The sequence below is a fragment of the Elgaria multicarinata genome, chromosome 2 (genome assembly GCF_023053635.1).
Source record: "Elgaria multicarinata webbii isolate HBS135686 ecotype San Diego chromosome 2, rElgMul1.1.pri, whole genome shotgun sequence".
NCBI classification, from domain to species: domain Eukaryota; kingdom Metazoa; phylum Chordata; class Lepidosauria; order Squamata; family Anguidae; genus Elgaria; species Elgaria multicarinata.
The window spans coordinates 71533411-71558071 of NC_086172.1; the positions used below are offsets into that span (position 1 = coordinate 71533411).

A 24661-nucleotide genomic window follows, 5' to 3' on the forward strand; every position below is an offset into this window, starting at 1 on the left:
TGGCATTACAAAAACAAAACAGAATTTCCTACAGGTAGAAAACTATCAAGTTGCTGGAATGCAACTTTTATTCTTGAAGTGCTAACTCATTGCAGTTTGTTGTTATTGCTGTGGTTCAATGTTGGGAACATTTAAACACGTCATCTTCCATGTGCAATCTATAGTAGTACTGTCTACTCATTCTTTGGGCATGTCCAGATGAGGTGGGTGGAGGGGTATTATCTCACGATTTTATGATCACGAGATCGTCCCCCTCGTCTACACGTGCGCACGATGTCCCGGGAGGAAGAGGTCATTGCGCCCGCCATTTTAAAAAAATTGGAACAGAGTGCAGGAGTGCTCCTTCACAAAATGTAAGTGTTTCTAAAAAAAGAAAAACCCTCCTGCTCCCCCCACCCCACCCCACCCCCGATGGGCACAGAGCTCCTGAGGAGCTCCGTGCTTGGCTCCCGGCTCCTCACAGTTACTTGCGATGAGTCGGGATGAAAACAGGGTGGGTGCCCACACGTCCCACGGTCTCAGATGAACCCAAGACCATGGAAAAAACATGAATTAAACTGTAGGGCCATATCCTGGGGCACAGGAGGGATCATCCCTCCCTGCCCCTGGGATCCCCTGTGCATCACATGGATGCACAGGGATGATCCTGGGGTGATCCCCAGGATATTGCCCTGTCTAGACATACCCTTTGTTGCATCTGTAGACCAGCCCTCAATGGCCACAATCAAAAGAGCTACTTGAAGTGCACCCAATGGCTTGGGAATGGCCAGTTTGATTTGAATCACAGACCTCAATCCCATACCACAAAGGGTCTTTAACAATAAAACTCTTCACAGTTTCAAAGAGACATTTACCAGGAGGTATGTGTACACGTGGGGCAGGAATGGGGATGGGATGTTTGAGAAGCACATCCTGGCTATCTTTGGAACTACTGTGCAGATGTTTAGATCCAGGCTTTTAGAATTAGACACATTGCCCTCTCAGACTCAAAAACAAAAGCTTGAACTTCTTCCTAGCCCACCATACTACAGAGAACTAAGAATCTTCTGGTCCAGAAAGGGAAGTCCTTAAACCAGAGTTTTAAAAAAGGAAAGAAAGGAAACAAAGAATGAGCCATCCATGGATTGTACAAAATGTGATGTTAATGTATGTTTAATGCAATTTGAATTAAACTATGGAATGTTTGCAGACATTTCTTCCCTTTCTACTGCAGCACTGACCTCTCTCTGACAGTTTTTTCTGTCTATTCAACCACATTTGTGGTGCTGAATTGGGGTTGCCACCTCCTTTTCTGACAGGCTCCTCCTCTTCAACAGCCATATTGCTGGCAGGTACAACATGGTCCTCTATTGAATTTTGCCAGTGGAGGTGGCTGAGAGTTCAGTTTCAATTCATTTTTGATAAGAGTTTGCCAAAATTTCCACCTTCCTTCATTTTTGAGCTGGAGAGAACTTTTTGTTTGTTTTTTAATTGAATGTGGGAGAAAGCAAAACTTGACCAATTCATCCATTCCTAGGGAATGATGAGCAGGTATTTTCAGTTCAGCCAGCTCAAAGTAGATCAGCAAGATGGAGAATGTATGTTCAATTTGGATGGGTTTTGTGATATTTGAAAGTATAGTTTGATGCTCAAAGGTTTCAAAGGAAGAAATTGTGAAAGGCTGAATTTTCAGAAATAAAAACAGAGGACAATGAAAATTCTAGAGCAAATAGTTAACCACTTTTAATGTGGAAACTGATGTGTTTTAATGTATGTTTTAAAATACTTTGCTCCATAGAATAAGGCCTGATAAGCTTCATATTATTATACTCCTGACTGGGCATGAAGTGCCAATTTGCATTTGTTCATATTCACCATTTTCAGCTGTCCTATCTGTCTCTTGTCCTCTTTGGGAAGGTGAATTTGAAAGACCAGATTCAGTTCTGCTTTCGCCTCCATTCAAAAGAGGGAAATATCAAATGATCTATATTGTGTTTGTCTATGATTCCTTTTTTCTGTTTTTACCTACCATTTCTTAGTAGAATGATGGATGATTTTTTAAATTGGCTGCTGCTGTCCTCTGCAGTCACATCTCAGCTACTGGACCAGGTAATGAAGTGATAATGCTCAGTTACTGCAACGGTAAAATCTTTTGTTGCACTGCTGGCCAGTGACCTAAAAGCTTAGGAGACTCAGATAAAGAAAATTCAGAATTGCTTAGCCAAGCATATGATCTTCCAAGTCTCTCAAAGGGATGGAATTTCACTCTGTTGAGCACTTTTCTTTTTGTTATCTGATACTTTTTTGTGCAGGGGCATAAGTTTTCAAAGAAAGGAATTTAAGTATGAGCACCTCAGCTCCTTGATGACCATGGATGACTTCACCTCCTCCCTCCTCCATCAAATATGAGCTCTTGTTTTGACCCATCAAGCAAGGAAACAGCTTCTTTATGGGGATTATTTTCTTCCTCTCAGGATTATCCTTTCAAAGTAAGGGAGAAAATGATCCCTGAATCAGTTTCTCATAATCAGCATGCTGTAGTTTCCTCCCCACCCTGCTTTTTTGCCTGCTTTCCTACATTAATGGCCACTCCTTATGAAGTGGTTCTGTACTGATGTTCAAATTCTGAGTACAAAGTGCTTGTGCATTACTTCAATGACAGGGTGCTTTTGCATATTAATTCTGGCCTTTGCTTTCAAAGCTTAAGCAAGTAGAGGCCAGGGCCAGATCTGAACCTCTTGTCATATTGATACAATCCCATCACAGTGGTCCTATACCCCTCTTGCACATTTATGTCTTGTAGCACACAATATGACATCCGTTGTGGTATTTTAGATAATACCGATATCAAATGCAGGAAATAACACCAGAAAAGCGGCATACGGGATACCTAACATGCCCCAACAGTTAACAGTGCACTTCAGTGCTGATAAAAACAAGCAAACCACTAGTGTAGATCTAGCTCAGGAAAGGCCTGGGCCACTGCTCCCAGAGATTTATTAATCCATTAAATGATATTTATACCTGTAAGGCCCCCTTCATAACTGTCTCAGTATCTATGTATTCTGTATCCATACCAGAGTAAAAAAGAAAACGTACTGTAAGAAGCAACCCAAAGAAAGGGGAAACAGGAATGGTCAATCTGTATCTTGAAATACAGGGATGCTTAATGGAGAATTTCTGTTACATCCCAATTATGGTTTGGGATGTAACACCATTCTACCCCAACTATTCATACAGTCCAGCACCCCCCTCACCCCAGGTTTTGCTAAGTGGGTAATGAAGATTTATGATGGATGGTGTTTTTCCTTTAGAACACATTCCCCTCCCACCACATTTGTTTATGAAGGAGATATCGTATGCAAAGACCTGCTCCAAATGTGCCCTGCTTCTCTTCTAATGATTTTAACTAAACAACTTGTTTCTGCTTTGATGTAGCCTTCATTCCTAAAGACCAAGGTTAAATGCAAGAAGCTGAAGGGAGCCAATGTGGTGTAGTGGTTAGAATGTTGGATTGGGAGTCAAGAGATCTGGGTTCAAGTCCCCACTCAGTCATGGATGCTCACTGGGTGACTTTGGGTCAATCACAGACTCCCAGCCAACCTACCTCACAGGGTGGTTGTTATGAAGATAAAATGGAGATGAGAAAGTTTATGGATACTACCTTGAGTTCCTTAAGGAGGAAAAAAAGGTGGGATATGAATAAGTAAATCAATAAGTTTCAGACTGTTTGGTTCAAAAAGCACCCTCAGCACTTGCACAGGTGTTAAATCAAACAGCATAGGAAGAGGTACTGGGATGAATGGTAGTGGGTAGTGTCAATGTTAGTTCTACTTTAGAGAAGACCCAGGCCGGATCTAAACCAAGCAGGATATAACACTTTGAAAACGGTATTCAGAATGTGTCCTGGGCCTGAACAGTTGTCAAAACTGTTATAAACCATTATAAAGCACTAGTGTAGATCCTGCCCCATTGAAATGAATGAAACTTGTCATAAGTTCCATTCATTTCAATGGGTCTCCTCTACATAAGACTAACATTAGATACTACCCTATATTATGTCTCTTGGGTTTGTTTCTGAAATTCCAATTATGCTCATCACCTGCACACCCGAACTTCAACTTCCTTCAGAGAAAATACTTATCTGCATTTGATTAAATCAGCAGAATCGTCCAGAAATTGACAACTTGGCTTTGCTCATTCATGCAGTCCACACACCTGGTCTCAGTATGATTGCTGAGATCTCATATTGTCAGACTCTACAGGATTTCCTCCGGGTTTTGCTAAGTGGGTAATGAAGATTTATGATGGATGGTGTTTTTCCTTTAGAACACATTCCCCTCCCACCACATTTGTTTATGAAGGAGATATCGTATGCAAAGACCTGATCCAAATGTGCCCTGCTTCTCTTCTAATGATTTTAACTAAACAACTTGTTTCTGCTTTGATTGTTCCTACAATGATCTGTTTGCAACAAAGACAAATTCCCTTGCTTACCTTGTCACTCCCGAAAATAGATAGTGGCAGAACTCTTGCCTGAGTGGATGAGGGTCAGGACAGTATCTACCAAGGAAACATTAAATGTCTCCCTTTAATTGTCCAAATTTAGGAAGTTCAAATTGTAATAAAAGCAGCAGAAGCCCCTTTGGAGTAGATTTCAGTACCTGTTAAAGGAATCGTTAATCAGGCTGGAAATATTAGACTCGATGGAGTTCTCAAATGCCAGATGAGCGCTAGATTGAGTTTTTTAGCAGCTAGGCATGTCTGATCTTCTGCTTTCTCTTAGCGTATTTTGTAGCCAAGGAAAAGTTTGATTTTCAATTTAAGTGGGTTCAGCTGGAATATCAACTGTTTCAGGGAAGGCTCTAGGGATGAGCTAATACCTGATCTAATTTTTCAAGTGGTCTTCACCCTCCATCCTGAAAATCCCATCTATTGAATCAGTGAGAAGTCTGGTGAAAAAGAAGATGGCTGGTCAGCATGGCCAGCGGCCACTACCATATTGATTCAGTTACACAAAAGCAGCCAAATTTACCGTATATGTTCAGACAGTCACATCCGTCTTCTTTATAGTTATGCAAGTATACTCAGTAGTGTTGGAAATATGTCACCCAAAGAAAAGAAGGATAAAGCATAAGCATAAGGATAAAGCATAAGGGGCTCATGGGTGGGCAGCCAGCATAGGGGAGGAGCTGTAGCACCACTGCCATCTTTGGGGGGGGTCATTTTGGCACCCAAGAATTTGGTGCCCAAGGTGACTGCCCTATTCCCACCCACCCCAAATGGTCCTGGTGTTTCTACCTCCTGCATGTACAAGCATGCAGCCCATAAGGTGCCCCCAAAGTGGAAGAACAAGCTGGCAAAACTATAGGCTGGCCTAATACAGGCCAAACCATGTGCTGCTGTCATGTTTGATTATGCATATGAATGAGGGAGGCTGCTATGAGGAAACATGTACTAGCGAGGTTTGTTGTTTTCATTAAACCCATGCTGTTTTATTACTGTAATAATCTATTTTATTGTAAGCAACCTTGGGAAAGCTCCTGCCCTTAAAGGAGACCTAGTAGTAATATTTGAACTTATTAATAAATAAAATTAATGAACTGGTTGATCTAAATGTGCTTGATTCTTACTTACTTTCTTTATTGCGATCTATAGATCCATAAAAAGAAAACAAACAAACAACAAACAACCAAACACAAGAATCAGACATGAAATCATACAATTAGAGCTATTATCAACTTTAGTCTAATACACAAAGAGCTCTAATCTTGGCCGCCACTGTAAGAAATTTAGCAACAGCCAAAGTTACACTTGAAGACTTATCTTCCAACAGAAACTTAACATAAAATTTGCCTGAAGTTCTGGACAGTTTGCTCAACAATGGGGTAATCATAAGATGGCGGGCCTGATTATAAAAGCTACAGGACAGAAGGATATGCTTGATGTGCTTGATGCTTTAGTCCTAAAGGCTTCTGGAACAAACCTGGAATGACTACAGAGTAGTCAGCTACAAGACTCCAATTTCTTTCTTTCTTTTTTTTTTAATTTTATTTACCACAAATTAAAACATCTTACAAAAAAGAAACAACAACACAACATACTACATACATTTTGAATAAATGTTGAATACATATATATTGAGTAAATATTAACTATAACCTATCCTATCATACAATATAATCATTCTTAACATATAAGTGCACCCCCCACCTCGGGATCTATTCCTGCTTCCAAAATCTCATACTTTCTTCCGCTGGCGGTTTCCCACTTCCCTTAGAAAACACAAATATTAGGAACTGTTTCCAAATTCCTTCAAACTCATTTATTTTAGTTATACCATTCCTCCACTTAATATTACAAGTCAATTTATCATTAATAGCTATATCCCAAACTTCTCTATACCATTCTTCAATAGAATATTCCCCCTGAATCTTCCAGTTCCTAGCTACCATCAATCGTGCTGCAGTCAGCAAACTCGATATCAATTCTTTAATTTCTTTTCCACATTTTAAATCTTCAAATAGTGACAGTAATGCAATTTTTGGTGTTTGTTCTATTTTCATTCCCACTATTTCTTCAATTTCAAAAGGACTCCAATTTCTTAAGGGAGCAAACCCAATTAAGAGTGTCAGGTCAGTGTGGTTACCTGAGAGAGCGCTTTCTCCCTTACCAACCTGCCTGGTCACTGAGGTCATTGGAGGGCATGTTCCTGCTGGTTCCACATGGACCTTTGGCCCGATTGGAGTCCACCAGGAGATGAGTCTTTAGTGTGGTGGCCCCTTCTCTTTGGAACTCCCTGCCCCTGGAGGTCAGGCAGGCGGCAACACTGTGCTGCTTCCAGCACCTCCTGAAAACAACTCTTTTCCAGGAAGCGTTCCTCAACTGACCAGCCACTGATTTTATTGGTACTTTGTTTTAAATTGATCAATTTTAATTTGTTGTTTTAATATTTTAATCTTTTTACTGTTTTATTCCTATGTTCACTGTTCTGGAATATATTTTAGATACGGAGCGGTATATAAATATTGTAAATAAAATAAATAATAAATTAAGAGGGCTATGGGTATGCAAATCATTATCAGTGATATGTTATAATTTACACCTTATTGCACAGTAGCCAGGTTGGCAATTAAATGGTCCTGATGCTTGGGGAACATCCCGTGGTTGAAATCAACTGTCCTATCACTTCCCACAGAAAAAAAATTGTAGAAATTTGCCCATCTGTTAGATGAACTTTAACAGAGTTCTACTTGTTCTGACATATGGAGTGAATCTCATGTTCTAAAGAGCTGAAAGTATTAGAACAAAAGGAAATCTTTCCACTAAACAACTATCACATTCAATAAGTGGCATCTAGCAATCTTATCTGAATATTAGCTAGCATCTGATCATTATAAGGTAAAACTGTGCCAGTGGCATCTTCTCTTCAGATGAAACAAGGAGGCAGTCATAATTGTATTTGCTTTTTGGTTTAGTTTTCAAATCTACTTTCCTGTTCTGATCCTTCTAGAGGTGTTACAGATAAGAAACCATTCAAAACAGAACTCATTGAAATGCACCTATTTCTTGTTCCGATATTCTTTGTCTTGTAATCTAGAAACACACACACACACGCACACACACGGGGAGAGAGAGAGAGAGAGAGAGAGAGAGATCCCATTGAAGCTTTTGTTTCATCTAGCATCAAATCCAATCCCTTTCCAAAACTTTGTTTAATTTCTGCTGTCAACCAAGAATTTTAAGAAGTTATTGAAAATGATAAGAAGCCATTTCATCATCTTGTCCTAGTTTTTCAATAAGGGAATCCCCAAGCACCAAATAATTTCCAACACATCAGTCATCTACTGTTCATTCTAATGATACTTTTAGAATGTGATCTCCCTGATAATAAGAAGGCTGTACCACTGAGAAAGCCTTTCACTTGAATGGGTTTATCAGATTTCACTTGATATTTCACAAAGTGCCTTGGTTCAAAAACAAGCGGGTTTGAAAAAGACATGAATGTGTGTCTCTTCCTCTATTGTTAATTGCTTGTTATATGACTTGGTTGAATAAACTACAGTGGAATTATGAAGAACAAAGAGACTGGGGCTCTAGCTATCATGCAAGAGAGCATTTCGATCTAAAATTATTTTGATATCAATAGTTAGGCTAAAAGCTGCAGGGATGCCCCCACTCACTTCAATAGAAGTGCTCTGGAAATAATTTACTTGAAAAGAAATGGCAGAATCCGGCCTACTACAGTTAATGCCTTCAGAAACCAGTCTAATTTAGAAGTTGGTTTTTGGAGTGGAAATAAGGGGTGGTCATTACAAGAGGAAGAATAGTTTAAAACAGATATGGAAAGTGGACTGGGAAATAGAAACAGAAGATGCATTATGGAACTCAATGCTGGAAAAAAATTCCATTTAAAGCAGTATCTATTAATATGAGGGAACAAGCTTTGAAGGTTCTTCAAAAATGGTACATGACCCCTGTTCGTTTTGGAGGGGATGTAAGGAACCAGCTACCACCCAGCATATGTGGTGGTCCTGGGTAAAAGTGGCAAAGTTTTGGACTGAAGTCTTTGGTGAAATTGATAAGATACTTGGACAGCAAGTGGAGAGAACAGCAAAGTTGGCACTTTTAGGACTATTTCTGGGGAAAAATAAAAATTGTTACTTTAAGCCATTGGCTGGATTTTTATTGGCGGCAGCCAGACTGGTCATTGCTCAATTTTGGAAGGACCTAAGAGGAGTTTCATTGGATGTCTGGTGGACTCGGGTTTGGAAGATTGCCTTATCTGAAAATTAACAAACAAGTTACAATTGGCAAAAGGAAGTAGGGAACACGATACAACCACTATGGATTGGTATCAATTTATTATGTATGTTGGTAACACTCAATTTCATAACACTCTGCCTATAGCATATCGGTCTCTCTGGTTCATGTGAATAATGTATTTTGTATTATTCTGCCTTGATTTATTATAATTACTGAATGCTTGGACTATCGCATGTAGGGGGTGGGGGAGGAAATAGAATGTTAAATTTAAAAAAATTCAAAATAAAATAAAATTTGGAAAAAACAAACAAGAGGAAGAATATTTTCATCCCAGTCCAGCAAGGAAGTTCTGCATGTACAGTTGAGGTCGGATGCATCTCCTCAATGCAATGATCATCCTGCCCCACTGATTGTGTGGGAGTTCAGGAGGAATCTGGGAATGCACATCCCTGACTAAGGCAGGACTGTTGTTGAGTTAGACTGACAGTTGTGTATCTGATGCTGCCAGTCCACTTACCCTATTGGCTCACTTATCCTAGTGGTATGTTGATAGTGCAAACTGACTAGCAGTATAGATGCTGCCCATGAATTTTTATTGAGAGAATGAGAAGATTAGGCAAGATTTACCTGGCTTTCATCCAGGCAATCAAAATATTTAAAAACAAATAAACGCAGTAATTCTAAAATATGATACCAAATATGTGCTTAATGAGACGTTACCAAGTTGCTGCTTTAAACCTGGAGCCACACACCTTCTGACTTTCAATCTTAGATCATAGGTTGCAAATTCCTTGGAGCCAAAAATGTTTTCCCCCTCCCCCTTGCTCATTTTGCTCTCTAAGAGGCGAGACACATTGATGCCCCTGTATGTGACATCCATCCGCTCTTCCCTGAGAATAAGGACATGTGAATCAGGAAAAGTCAAGCTTGGTGAATTTCTCCAAATTCCATCTTGAAGCTCATTCATGCTCAAGTCCATGTTGAATTGCAAGATTTATTCATTTTTCCTTTTGCATGAAAACCCATGCATATTTTAGTCTGTATTTTCCCCCCCAAATGTACACATCAATTGTGCACATCTTTGGAATGTACACATTCTTCTCCCATTGATGAAAGCATATTTTAATACATTTTCTAAACATACACACATTATCATGCATGTGGTTTTTTTTCAGATGTACGCATGTTGTCGAAAACATTTTTCTTGGTCCACCCATTATATTGTAAGCCCGGAAATGTCCAGGCTTTGATTGCAGATTGCATCCGAGTCCATATTCAGTCAGGAAGATGCAAATTGGGTAAATTCTGATCAGAAATGAACTGAAACTAATTTCTCATACATCCCTACCCTAGAAGTCTAAAGTCCACATTTCCTTGGCTCAGAGCACGAATCTGTGAAGGCAGTCCTGTCCCTATTTAAAACAGCGGTGGATCACTCATTCTTGGGTGTATTGGAAAGTGTGACAGTATCACAGCAAGGAACTCGTGTTTACGAAACTGGGAAACCTCATTCTTTATCTACTGTACTAATGTGTGTGTATATACAGTTACAATCCTAAAGGTACATTATATTGTTGCCCTACGGTTGTGATAGTGGCAGGGTGTTCAGGGAAGCTGAATGGAGAAACAGCTTGATTGTTGTCTGTTGTGTCCTCTCCCTCTCCACTTCTTATTACTTTCCAGGGTAACGTGACTTTTGCCTGCTCAGAACCACAAATCACTCCCATCACCTTCGACAGCTCCAACAGCAGTTACTTGCTGTTACCAGGCACTCCCCAGCTTGATGGCCTGTCAGTCAGCTTCCAGTTTCGAACGTGGAATGAGGATGGCCTGCTCCTGTCCACTGAGCTGTCAGAAGATTCTGGCTCACTCCTGTTATATCTCCAGCATGGCAAGATAGCGCTCATCATACGGAAGGCAGCAGAGAAATATGTGGCCATCAGTGCAGGTATGACATGTCTCCCAGAAACACTTTTTCTTCTCATCTTTGTTCCTAGTGTTATTAAATGAGGACCTGAACCAGAGCAGAGAAATAGCATCATTTCTTTCAAGGGGACACATAATTGGGGAACCCAAGCTGAGAAGAACCATCTTTTGGTTTTTCTGCCAATTCTAGTGAGAAGGGGGGAAACAATCTTAACAACACGCTGCTTTGTGGTTGATATGACAACTAGCCTTTGGCTGGATATTAGTCTGAAGGTCACTGGATGCCGAGAAGGCAATTCAAAAGACAAGAAGCAGCAAAAAAATCCACTAAATTGTTACATTCCAGAAGAGTAAGCATGACATTCCATCACAGCAAAAATACCAAACTATGTCCTGTGACACTGTTAGCACTTATTGCAGGACAAGCATTTCTATGAAAGTTGCATCAAATGAAGCAAATTTGTCGTCCAAAAAATTAGTCTTTGAGGTGCCACAGATCTCTGACTGCAGTCCTAACTAGAACTGAGCCAAAAATGAAATTTTAGTTTTGTTTTCACTTTTCTTATCTTTGAGAAGAACCTCCATGTTTCAGAATGTTACGGTTGTAGCAGTTCTGTTTTAGCACTGTTCCCGAGCTTTTCCTACAGACATCTGGCCTGTGAACATGGGGGAGGGGAGGGGGGCTTAAAGAGAATGTGTACAAGGAACCTTCTTGTGCTTGAGCTCTATTGGGAGGAGCTCTTGATCAGGCAAGCTAAGGGATGGCACAGGGATTGGTCCCAAGGCTCTCTCAAGCCTTGTCCATGGCTCCTGACTCACCATTTGTGGTGAGTCAGGAGTCAAGGACAAGCAAAGTAGACAGGACTGCAGGAGGGTGTCCATGTATGCATTGCCAGAAGAAGAAGAAGAAGAAGAAGAAGAAGAAGAAGAAGAAGAAGAAGAAGAAATGCATCACCAACAGAAGAGGACAAAAGAAGATAATTTGCATAGCATTTCCATATTGAAATATATATGTATAGATGAAAATTTAGAAATAGTAACTCTAGTAACTCGGGAGCCTTTTTTGGCTGAGGAGTGGGATGTAAATAAGATAAATAATAAATAAATAATGCATATAGAAGTACAGTACATCTCAACATAGTGGAGATGTGAGTGACCAGTTGAACTGTGTGCTTGCTCAGTCTGTTGCCCAGGTGCCGATTGTGGAAGGGATAGGGACTGTAGAACTGGGACTAGAGGGACTAGAGTGGAGGGAGAAAATATGCTATTTTCCCAGCCTTGGGGAAATTGCATATTTTCCCTGCTATGTAAATGGCGGCCACCATTAATGCAGCGGGGGAGGGGGAAGGGTGCATGCATGACCTCCAGCTATTGGGCAGTATAGAAATGTAATAAATAAATAAATAAATGACCAAGCGGAGTCCTGCCCAGACATGCACCCCCTTTGTCCTTTGGAAAAGTTGGGGCAAAACCCCACCAGGCTATCTGTCAGGGCCCATGAGTGACCTGGTCACTCATTCACATGGGGGATGGCCACTGCCCTTGCGGGCCCAGGTGGATTTTCATCCCATTGCTAGGGTGGGCTACATCAAGACCCCTGCTGTTCTCTCCCTTGTTATGGTTATTTTACCTTAAACCAGACTTGGATCAGGGAGCCCATCGGATAGAAGACATCTTCATATAGAGGAATGACCTCTATCAGCTCTCCAATACAGAAAAAATGTCCTCTGTAAAGTAGGACACATGGCAAATCCTAGACTAAAGGATAAGTCAGGACTGAAGGACAAACTAAAGGACACTGGAACATACCACAGCTCCGGAAAACCTTGTTTTTCAAATAAGGGTTAACTGGAACAGGAAGTTTTCTTCTCATTCTTCCTGATCAGAAGGACCTAACAGTTAGCCAGACTGGGTAGATGGGGTTAGTCTTGGGGCTGAGGATACTAAACTGCCTAAGCAGATGTTGTAACACACAGTTCAGTGGCTCATCATATGGAGAAGCCATACACAAACTAAGTGGCTGCCAGTTTGAGCCATGGGAACTTCTGGCAGGCTCAGGAGAGTTTCTGACCTATGCCCTGTAGGCTACTTCAGGGGCTTCACACTTCACTGTCTGTGCTGTGGTGAGCATCCTTGACTTCCATAAAAAGCAGAGACATACTTTTTGATTTCCATATGATTTGCTTGACAAATAGTTCTTCTTCATAAAACCTACACATTTAAACAACTGGAATTCACACAGACACTCTCACCAAAACAACAATAACAGCAACAAAACACCCTGCCTCAGCAATAATCCTTTATGCATTTCCTTAGAAATAATTTCAATTGAAAGCAGTTAACTACTTATGTAAAGATACGAGTTAGAATTAGGACTGGTGTGCCAAAGTCAACATGATACAGTTGGAAAATAAATCAGACGCCTTCTAAATCACAGATGCTATGAAAGTTCATGATGTTCACAATTCCAGGCAAAATCCACCTACTCAGAACCTTTAAAACCATAGATTTGATGCTCAGAACTGGGTCATCCCATGTGATATCAAGTTTCTGTGAATGATGAGATTATACATAAAATAATCATGGTGTGCAAAATAACCTTTTATGAGAGATATCTGCTCAGGATTGGTCTTGACTATGGACTGGGATATAGCAGACACAAGCCTCAAATTCAGCAATTCCTTGGTGTCAGAAAGGGGGACACAGGACTTTCAGTGGCCTCATCTTCACGAGCATGAGGAGAGCGCACATTGTTGTTATTCTCTGCAGTATGCTGACATTGGCTCTGCTCTATCATTGTTACCCAGCAGAGCCACCTGTCCCTATAACCTGACTTTTCAGTGCCAGAAATGTCATACTTCCAGTGGGCTGGGAGAGCAGAGTGGAACCAACAGCCTCCAGAGAGAGGCTCCAGGTTTCCCCTGCCATTACAGTTTAATGAATGGAATGGGGAGCAACTAACCTACAATACTGGCTCCCTATGGGAGCACTCTGCTGGCACAAATAAACCCCACTCCAAAAAATATCACACCAGTCCTACATCAGAGAACCCAGTTATAACACAGCTCTCAGCTCTGGAGCTGTGCAGCTCCAGAGCTAACACCATGGGCCGATCTACACCAAGCAGGATATAACACTTTTAAAACAGTATGAAAATGGTATATATATATAATGTGTCCTGGGCCTGAACAGTTGTTATAACCCTTATAAACCGTTATAAGCAGTAGTGTAGATCCTGCCCACTGAGAAGCAATGCAGAGGTTTATACAGATTTAAAATACAGATTTAAAACAGCAAAGTTAAAAGACTAAGGTGGTAAACTGTTAAAATACTGGGAAAATAGAAATGCTCTTCACCTGGCATCAAAAAGAGTATAATGTAGGTGCCAGCAGAACCCTCTAGGGAGCTCATTCCACAGCTGGGGAGCCACAGCAGAGAAGGCCATCTTCGTGGTAGCCACCTACCTCACTTCCTTCGGCAGGGGCTCACGGTCTGGGCAGGTACATAGAGTATCTTTACAACTCTGGAGCTCTACAGATCCAGAATTAACTCCACATCACAGAAGTGAATTAACACAGTCCTTTTGCATCTCTGGAGCTAGTCACCTCTGGACCTAACAACACATCAGAGAAGCAAATTAACAAAGTTCTGGAGTTAATGAATGCAGGAAGCGCATAGACGTCTTTCAATTGGAATGTTAAAGGAGTGAATGGGAGAAGGGGAAGGGGAAGCCCACATCACAGCCAGGTCACAGGCACACCCTGGATCGGATTTGAAGGCATGGGGGCACATTGCTGATCAAGCCACTTCAACTAAAAAGAATGGAATAAAAGGACTCTCCAGTACTGCAGCTTTTCCAGGTGGAAGTGGCTTGTTTGGAGCATGTTGGCCACGATATCATGTACCAGAAAGGGTCTCACAATGCAGCCAAGCCACAGGAAAAATCCTGTGAAAACAGCCCCAGTGTCTCCACAGCAGGTCTCCACCACAAGAGCTTCCTCATTTAGTTTAGTGGTCCTCCACTGAACTGAATGGGGAAGTTGGTATACACAGCAGCTCCATGTGTGCATGTGGTGCACTAGCTCTGGGACCAGGTTTCATCAATGTTAAGTTGTTTATACCTGTTATGTTTTCCCCCCTTGGCATCACCTGCCTGCCTGTTTTGTTATTTCCCCGAAGTACAATAATTATTCACAAGCATCACCTCCTCCTCTTCTTCCTTCTTGTCCCATGTGATTGGTTTATCTGATTTATGCGCTGTTTGTTTCCCAGGCAGCAATCTATATGATGGCCTATGGCACTCAGTTAACATCAATGCTAGAAGACATCGCATCACCCTAACTCTAGATAATGATGTAGCATCTGCTGTTCATGCAACCACTGTTTCGCAGATTTATTCAGGGCACAGCTACTATTTTGGAGGTAAGTTGGTTTGCATTGCATTAACAATGGCTGAACACAAGGAATCGGACTGTGTTGTTGCCGCATTTTAAAAAACTATTACACTTTTGTTTTAATGTGTTCTGTTGGTAAACAATTTTATTGCATTGCCTCCTGACAGACTGAGAAGCAAAATGCTTTGGGGTTTTAGCTGTCAAAATATATAAGGAAATAAACAGTTGCAATATATGGAAAAAAACAAAACAAAATATCCCCTATACATACACACACACACACACACACACACACACACACACACACACACTGTGTCAGTTTTGTATTCAGCCTGTTGAGGATGAAATGAATGAGGTGTTGGGAAAGTTGAGGGAAGATGAGAATAATTATATTGTGGATGACACCTTGACCCATTGAGATCCAGATGAAGTCAATGGTAGAAAACTAAAGAGTTGTGCCTAGGTTTCATTGCTTTCAGTGAGAATTAATCATAGCTAAACTTCTCTAGATTGCGCCCCATAATTTCTTTAAACAATATTCACTCTGCCTTTCTTCACTGAGTGAGTATTGTGTGTGAAGGAGGAAGAGCAGAAGAGATGATGTACTGCTCTTCATTGAGTCCATCCACCTATCTATACCAAGCCAAAGACATTTTGCTGCTTGAGGCAAATGATAGGTTAATGCTCTCACTGCATTCCATCTCCAGAAGTATCTGACTTTGACATGATGTCCTTCAGTGCACCTCAGATCTGTAGGCCAAGTTAGGAGTTAGGAGATGCAGGGCAAACCTCCTGGTACACACAACTCTGTCCTTAAACACATTGCTGCCCCTTCCAGCATCTGCAGCCACCTCACCTTGTCTAATGATAGTGCCAGCCCTGATCTATAGCAACTATCGTCCAGTTGTCAATACCCCATTTTTAGTAAGGTGCTTGAGAGAGTGCTGGTGTCTCATCTGCAGGCTCTCTTGGATGAAACTGATTATTCTGGATCCATTCCAGTCTGGTTTCAGGCCTGGTTTTGGGATGGAATCAGCCTTGGTCGCCCTGATGGATGATCTTCTTCGGGAGAGGGACAAGGGGAGTGTGGCCCTGTTACTACTCTTTGATCTATCAGCAGCTTTTGATACCATTGACCACGCTATCCTCCTGGAACACCTCCATGAGTTGGGGATTGGATGCACTGATTTACAGTGGATCAGCTCATACTTGTGGGGTCAGTTCCAGAAAATAGCATTGGGGGAATGTACTTCTGCTCCATGGCAGTTGAACTGTGGGATACCACAGAGCACCATCCTTTCCCCAATGTTATTTAATATCTATATGCAGCCATTGGGAGTGGTCATTAGGAGATTTGGGGCAAGGTGACACCAGTATGCTGATGACACTCAGCTCTATTTCTCTCTAACATCTGAATCGGGAGAGGCCATGCACATTCTGAACAGTTATGGCTTGGATGAGGGCCAACAAACTGAAGCTGATTCCTGATAAGGCAGAGACCTTGTGGGTTGGTGGTTCCCAGGTCCGGGAATTGGGGTGGGTACCTGTTCTGGAAGAGGTTGTACTCCCTCTGATGGAGCAGGTCCATAGTTTGGGGTGCTCCTGGATCCATCTTTGTCACTGGAGGCTCAGGTGACCTCGGTGTCCCGGAGTGCCCATTACCAACTTCGATTGGTACGCCAACTATGCCCACTTCTTGATAGAGATAGCCTTACCACTGTAATGCACTCTGTGTGGGGTTACCCATGTGTGTGGTTCAGAAGCTGTGGCTAGTGCAGAACACAGAACACAGGGTGCTCACAGGGACACCTAGAGCTGCTCATATAAAATCTGTGTTAAAAGAACTGCACTGGCTGCCTGTTAGCTACCAAGCCCCATACAAGTTTATGTTGTTCTACAAAGCCCTAAATAACTTGGGACCAGCATTCCTAGCGGACCGCCTTCCTTTATATACACCCAGATGACAACTACAATCCTCAGAGGAGGCTCTGCTGGCCATTCCGAAATGAAAGGAGTGCCGCCATGAAGAACCTTGGTGGCAAGCCTTCTCTGTCGCAGCACCCACCCTCTAGAAAACCCTCCCTTGTGCAGTTCGGGAGGCAGAAAACATAACATCTTTTAAATTTTCTTGAAAATATACCTTTTCACACAAGCTTCCCCTGAATTTTAACTTAGCTGGTTTTATATTGCCTTTTTAACTTCTAATGTTTAAATTTATACTTGTACTTTATGTTTTTTGGTTGTGCACTGCCCAGACAACTTCAGCTGATGGGCAGTATAAAAATGTAATAAAAGATAAAATAATAAAATGCTGAAGGTGGAAAATGGGGAGGGTGTTTAGCAAGGTAGGAGAGGGTGTCTTCTGATAGAAGAGATCCCATATCTTTGCCAGAGATTGGGGCAGGGGCTGAAACAGCCAATCCAAGGAGCCATCAGTCACTCTTGGGTTGTGCCACAAGCCTCCCCAATAATGTTGGCCTTCCCAGAGTCTCTCACCCACCACATTCCATAGCACTTGTGTTCTGTAGGGGGAAGAGGACACACACACACACACACACCCAAAAGAAAAGGAGAAGAGAAAAAAAATACCTCTCCTTTTTCTGCCGTGTGTTTTCCTCCTGCACATGAATTCTAAGCAGATCAGCACTTCCATTTTGAGGCAATCCTTCCTCAAGGATACATTTTTAAAAACATTAGAGTCCCACTTTATTTTTGTACCAAGCCATATGTTGCATTACGTACATAATGAGGAATTCTGTGCTTATTTTACATTTGCTAAATGGCAGCTGTGGGGGAGGCCCAATCAGGGAAGTGGAGTGTGGGGACAGGAAATATAACTCTTGGCACCCATGACAGCTTTATTCCAGGAAGCAAATAGCAGCTATGGGGTGAAGGTCTGGATTGGGGCCATGCCATGGCAATTCCCTCTCCCCGTCTTGTGAGTGCCAAGTAAAGAGCATGCAATAAAACACTCATCGGATGGAGCTTTAAGTTCCTGGGACCCTTACCTTTGACAATACTGATCCCCTATATGGGGAAGAAAGGTGGTACCATGGATTAGTTCTCTAGCTGTCCCATAAATATGATCAACTCAGAAACACAACAACCCTATCTTCATTTAAACATGAAATACTTTTCAGTGTACGCACTTCAAAATGGATATGCAATCTAAGTTCTTTGCTAAGTTTTGAACACTAAGGCTTGGCATTTTCAAAGTTTTCTTTATAACTATGAATGCTTGGTTTCTCATTTTAATTAAAAGCTCTTTAGAAATAAATCAAGTTAGAAGCTTAACAGGGTTATTCAAAGCTCCTAGGATTAAATCAAGGAAAGGGGGCGACTATTTAGGGCACAATCCTATGTGAGTTGAGACAGAAATACATCCTATATGAATGGCTGTGGGACGCTGGGAGTTGTAGGACTTATTTCTGTCAAAACATGCATACAACTGAGCCCTTAAGCACCCATATGAAAACACACACACACACATACACATACACACACACACACACACACACACACACACACACACACTACATAGGCTTTCTGTATTCTGATTCTGTTTAAGCCACATAAAGTTCTTGCAAACTTAAATCTTATTTTCCTCTAGAAACAAACACAGGCAGCAAGGGGGGAATGGTGTGTAGGCATTTTTGTTGGTTTGAGTGGAATATTTGGGATCTTAGAATTGGGGTTTCCAACAAGTAAAAAAAGCATTTCTCATAGGTGTATAATGTAGATCACTGAAATTTTGCTCTGCATGAATGTTTGCTTTTAAACGTCATTCTAACAATATGTCTTGATCCCATCTTTTGGTACTACACTAGGAAGGTTAGGAGGACATTTGTCTCAATTTAACACAGTTTGGCTGTGCTGAGTGCCTGTATACATGATGGTGTTTCTGTTAGCACCTTCTTTCAGGATGTGGTGGTATTAAAGACTTCATTTTGGTTTGATCTTTGCACCCCTGATATTTCAGAGAGTTTATTCTGTGCTCTTTGATTATATCCAGGGTGTTCAGTGCTATTGGATGACATTTTCATTTTCCCTCTACGATTGTCCCTAAGCATAACAGTAGTTTTAGCCCAGCTGCTGACATAACTCCCAGCAAGCTGGCATAAAGCTCAGTGCAATTCAAGCACCATATTGGAAAAAGGTGACATAGGGTTTCTAGGTCATACCTTATCAGCAGGTGGCAGGAAGCCAGTGCATGAACACCTGCCAGCTGTTGCTTCACTACTATTATTAACTAATTGTACTAGTTATCAGTCATTCCTTGGCATAGCCAGGCATACAGATTCCTTATTTTTGTTCCTGTTTCAGCATGTTTGTTGAAGTGCTGAAGTGTTCTTTAATTGATACTCGAGTGGGCTGATACAATCCAGTGAACCAGGCACATATTAGGACAAACCCCCTGTTTTTGCAGTCCCAACACCCAGCAAAAACAGGAAGGTTATAGTCATAGAATCATAGAATAGCAGAGTTGGAAGGGGCCTACAAGGCCATCGAGTCCAACCCCCTGCTCAATGCAGGAATCCACCCTAAAGCATCCCCGACAGATGCTTGTCCAGCTGCCTGTTGAAGGCCTCTAGTGTGGGAGAGCCCACAACCTCCCTAGGTAACTGATTCCATTGTTGCACTGCTCTAACAGTCAGGAAGTTTTTCCTGATGTCCAGCTGGAATCTGGCTTCCTTTAACTTGAGTCCATTATTCCGTGTCCTGCATTCTGGGAGGATCGAGAAGAGATCCTGGCCCTCCTCTGTGTGACCTTTCAAGTATTTGAAGAGTGCTATCATGTCTCCCCTCAATCTTCTCTTCTCCAGGCTAAACATGCCCAGTTCTTTCAGTCTCTCTTCATAGGGCTTTGTTTCCAGACCCCTGATCATCCTGGTTGCCCTCCTCTGAACACGCTCCAGCTTGTCTGCGTCCTTCTTGAATTGTGGAGCCCAGAACTGGACGCAACTAGATGAGGCCTAACCAGGGCTGAATAGAGAGGAACCAGTACCTCACGTGATTTGGAAGCTATACTTCTATTAATGCAGCCCAAAATAGCATTTGCCTTTCTTGCAGCCATATCACACTGTTGGCTCATATTCAGCTTGCAATCTACAACAATTCCAAGATCCTTCTCGTTTGTAGTATTGCTGTCTCTGGTGGGCCACCATAAACAGCTGCTATCGGTTTAGCTAGTTGTCTCTAGTTTTAGAGTTAGGTACAACTGGGCATTTTAGTATATTTGAGGCAAAGGCTGCTGTAGTTTAGATTCTTCTTATTCTAGCATTCTGTTTTGACAGGTCATCGTATCATCTATTTATGAACAGTGATTTAATGGACACTTCTGTCTGCTACTTGTTCTTGTATTGTACTCCCCACTCAAAACTCCCCAAAACATGCATTTCTCCCCATCACCCCTTCCATTTCCCGCTTGCTGCATATTTCATTGATGCAGAGAACTATTTTTGTTGATTTGTCCATTTGTCCATTTTTGTAGAAGAGTGGACAACAGGATAAGGCTTTCTTTTGTAGTTTTATGTGTATTCCTAAACTGTAATGTCACTATGAATGTGTCTGCTCTGCTTAAGACCATGAGTAGGACTGTATGGATCCCATGTGAGTAACTGATGAAGATGGTATGGATAACATCCTAAGACATATACCATTTTTGCTATATGTCTTAGGGTGGGGTGTAGTCTCCTCAAAGGATCAAGGACAGTTGCTATGGCAGGGTATGTTTCTTGTTTAATTGTTTTTTATTTCAATGGATGGGTCTATAGCTCAGTACATGTAGAAGGTCTGAAGTTCAGTCAATGGCATCTCCAACTGAAAGTATCAAGGAAAGACCCTTGTCTGTCTGTGATTATAGGAAGTCAAAGTAGATTAGCCTTCCCTAATCTGGTGCCCTCCAGATGTTTTGGACCAATTCCCACCATCCCCAGCCAGCATGGCCAATGGTTATGAATGCTGGAAGCTGTAGTCCAAAATCCCTGTAGGTCACCAGGTTCCAGAAAGCTGGAGAACACATTACTAGATGAACAAATAGACTGGCACATCCTGAATGGGGTTTGTGTAGATGTTTGTGATGCGTTGTGTCCTGCAGGTCTAATCCACAAACATTCAACTAAAAACAGTGGCAAGCCTTTTACTGGGCTTGGATTGCACTTCTTATTTTTAGTAAGGGACACACAAAAACATGAAACTTGTCCAAGCATCTGCATTTAAACACTATTTTTGCCTGTTTACTTTTTCTCTTTCTGCATGTGTATGAGTGTGTGTGTGTGTGTATATATATATATATATATAGAGAGAGAGAGAGAGAGAGAGAGAGAGAGAGAGAGAGAGAGAGAGAGAGAGAGAGAGAATTTGTAATTCAAATGTTCATATCAAGCAGGCAATGAAAACACTAGGAATAATTAGACCTTCCATTGTTGAATTCCTAAGGAAATAAATTATCATTTAAGTATTCTACATCTCATGGTTTTCTCCCCTCTTCGCCCCACAGGGTGCCCTGACAATTTTACCGATTCGAAATGTTTAAATCCCATTACGGCTTTCCAAGGCTGCATGAGACTCATCTTTATTGATAACCAGCCCAAGGACCTCGTTTTAGTTCAGCAAGGTTCCCTGGGGAATTTTAGTGATTTGCACATTGATCTCTGTGGCATCAAAGACAGGTAATTATTCTCTCTCTCCTTTTCTTGTGTTTTGTTTTCTTTCACCCAAGTGGCTTATAACTACAGTTCGTTATAACTGAAAATTCTAACCCAGCAACATTACTGATATTAGATATAATAGAGTGGCTAATAAGAAGTACCATGGTGAAGATCCAGGAAACAGTAAATTGATCAAGAAACTCCCTTTCTCTGCATCTCAGTTTGTGGGAGATGGAGTATGCAAATTTAGTCCAAGTGCAGATTTTTGCAAGGATGTATTTGATGCCCAATCTTCAAATTTGTATTTGAATAGCTTTAAAGTTTTGTATTTGATAGCTTTAAAGTTTTAAAGGTGGGAGGGGGAGATGTTGTTTGAGTCATCAAAACATGCCATCTCCTTAAAGCACTTATGTTTAAATGGATTATTTATGGTTGCATATTGTAGCTCTGTGGCTCCATATCCACAGAGCAGGAATCCGGATCACCATCGTTCATTGCTCCAGGTGATCATTCTCCCCACCATTCTGCTCATTACTGGTGTTGGGGGAGGACTGTCTTCAAGTGACTAACCCAAATAGAAGCTTTACGAAACTTGGCAGGATCTACACTACTGCTTTATCATGGGTTATAGCAGTATTGGCAACTGTTTGGGCCCAGGACACACTCCAGATACCATTTTCAAACCAATTTAGAAGTGTTATATCCTGCCTGGTGTAGATCTGGCCCCAGTTCTTATTTTCTTTTAGGTCACACAAATACAGGATAGATGGCAGAGCCCTCTGAATGTCCAATGCCATGCTGGGCTCTTGCCAGTAGGGAGAGGAAAACTGGTGATTTTTGAGCTCTCTGAAAATCTCTTCAAAGCTCATTTCAGCTCACTCCTGTTTTGGTTTTGACCTGTTTTTCAGCTCATTCAAATGGGGAACGTGCACATTTTTGTGCACATTTTCCAAAAGTGCATGCTTTCCCACCATTGACTGAAGAATGAAAACCCTTTTTTTTAAGTGAGCATTTAAATTTGCTTTAAAAGTGAAGGGGAGGGGGATAAGTATTTCCGAACATGATCACAAAATCAGGAGGGAAAGTGCTTTTGCTTGCATTTGGGATTGTGAACCGGACATGTCTCCATGATTTGCAAACAGAAATTAATTTCCCACACACCCTTACTTGCCAGCAGGGCAGAAGGAATGATAAAAGCTATGTTTACTTCCCAGTCAACTGAAATGGCTTTATATGTTAGATGGGCCTCTGAGCATTTCTAACATAAAAATCCATAATGGAGGAGAAGGCCTTTGGTCCCATCTAACCCTCCACCCCTTCTGGGGTCAAGGACAGGAGCCAAGAGGCTGTTGGACTCAGCAGATCCATGGCCTATCTCCACCCCGGGCACCAGCATACTTCTCCTCCTCCTTCTTCTACCCCTTCATGAGGTCAGACTTCAGGAGAGGGAGCTGCTGCAAGGCTTTCCATAGCATCTGGGAGGGCCCTAGGGAGAGAGATTTACAGTTGAATCTCCTCCCCTGAGGTTGTAACTCTGTCTACACCCTTGGAGGGGAAGTCCTGCAGCAACCTATGGACCCTCCAAAACTGCCTAGGGGCCATAGGATTGCTCTGAAAGATAGCCAAGTGTGGCATGGTGGAGTAGTAAATGTTTGTGAGCTAGTAATTTTTAGCTCACAAACATTTACTTACCAATTTGCACCATTTCTGAGAAGCATCTATATTACAGGTTTTAAAGGTTTTTTGGGGTGAGTGGGTGTAAATTGGAGGTGAATCTTTGCCTTGAAATCATCTCATAAAATATATACTGAAATTTTAAAATTGACCTTTTCTGTTTTTAGTTTGAAATCTAAATTCCCAATTGTTTGGGGATGGATGCAGGGGTGGAGTAGGAGAGTTGAGGAGAGTTTTCAGAGCTGGGTAATGAAATGTTGCTTCTGTAAAGTGATTATCCCCATATACCAGAAAGAAGAAAAAGGGAAATAATTAGAATAAACCAGGACACTACTTCATTAAAGATCTAAACTAGGGTATTAATTCAATTAACCTAGCCAGAAGAGATAAGGAATTATTTTTAAACAAGCAATGTGCAGAAGAGGAAGAAGACAATAGAATAGCAAGGACAAGAGCCCTCTTCCAGAAAATTAGAAACATCAGAGGTAAATTCCAGGCAAAAATGGGTATGATCAAAAACAAAGATGGCAAGGACCTAACAGAAACAGAAGAGATCAAGAAAAGGTGGCAAGAATATACGGAAGATCTGTATAGGAAGGATAATAATATCAGGGATTACTCAGACTGTGTGGTCAGTGAGTTAGAGCCAGACATCCTGAAGAGTGAGGTTGAATGGGCCTTAAGAAGCATTGCTAATAACAAGACAGCAGGAGACGACGGTATCCCAGCTGAACTGTTTAAAATATTGCAAGATGATGCTGTCAAGGTGATGCATGCCATATGCCAGCAAAATTGGAAAACACAAGAATGGCCATCAGACTGGAAAAAATCAACTTATATCCCCATACCAAAAAAGGGAAACACTAAAGAATGTTCAAACTATCGGACAGTGGCACTTATTTCACATGCCAGCAAGGTAATGCTCAAGATCCTGCAAGGTAGACTCCAGCAATTCATGGAGCGAGAATTGCCAGATGTACAAGCTGGGTTTAGAAAAGGCAGAGGAACTAGAGACCAAATTGCCAATATCCGCTGGATAATGGAGAAAGCCAGGGAGTTCCAGAAAAACATCTATTTCTGTTTTTTTTACTATTCTAAAGCCTTTGACTGTGTGGATCATAACAAACTGTGGCAAGTTCTTGGTGGTATGGGGATACCAAGTCATCTTGTCTGCCTCCTGAGGAATCTGTATAACGAACAAGTAGCAACGGTAAGAACAGACCACGGAACAATGGACTGGTTTAAGATTGGGAAAGGAGTACAGCAGGGTTG

At 41.6% G+C, this 24661-nt stretch overlaps 1 protein-coding gene across 1 annotated transcript in view; it reads left to right on the top strand.

Moving 5' to 3' along the window:
- The window catches only part of CNTNAP5 (contactin associated protein family member 5), a 417358-nt gene that overhangs the window by 209239 nt on the left and 183458 nt on the right, over positions 1-24661 (top strand). The window contains exons 8-10 of the mRNA XM_063116699.1: positions 10429-10693; positions 14944-15093; positions 21565-21736. Of these exons, the coding sequence (XP_062972769.1) occupies positions 10429-10693; positions 14944-15093; positions 21565-21736 (587 nt within the window). The remainder of the gene's footprint in view (positions 1-10428; positions 10694-14943; positions 15094-21564; positions 21737-24661) is intronic.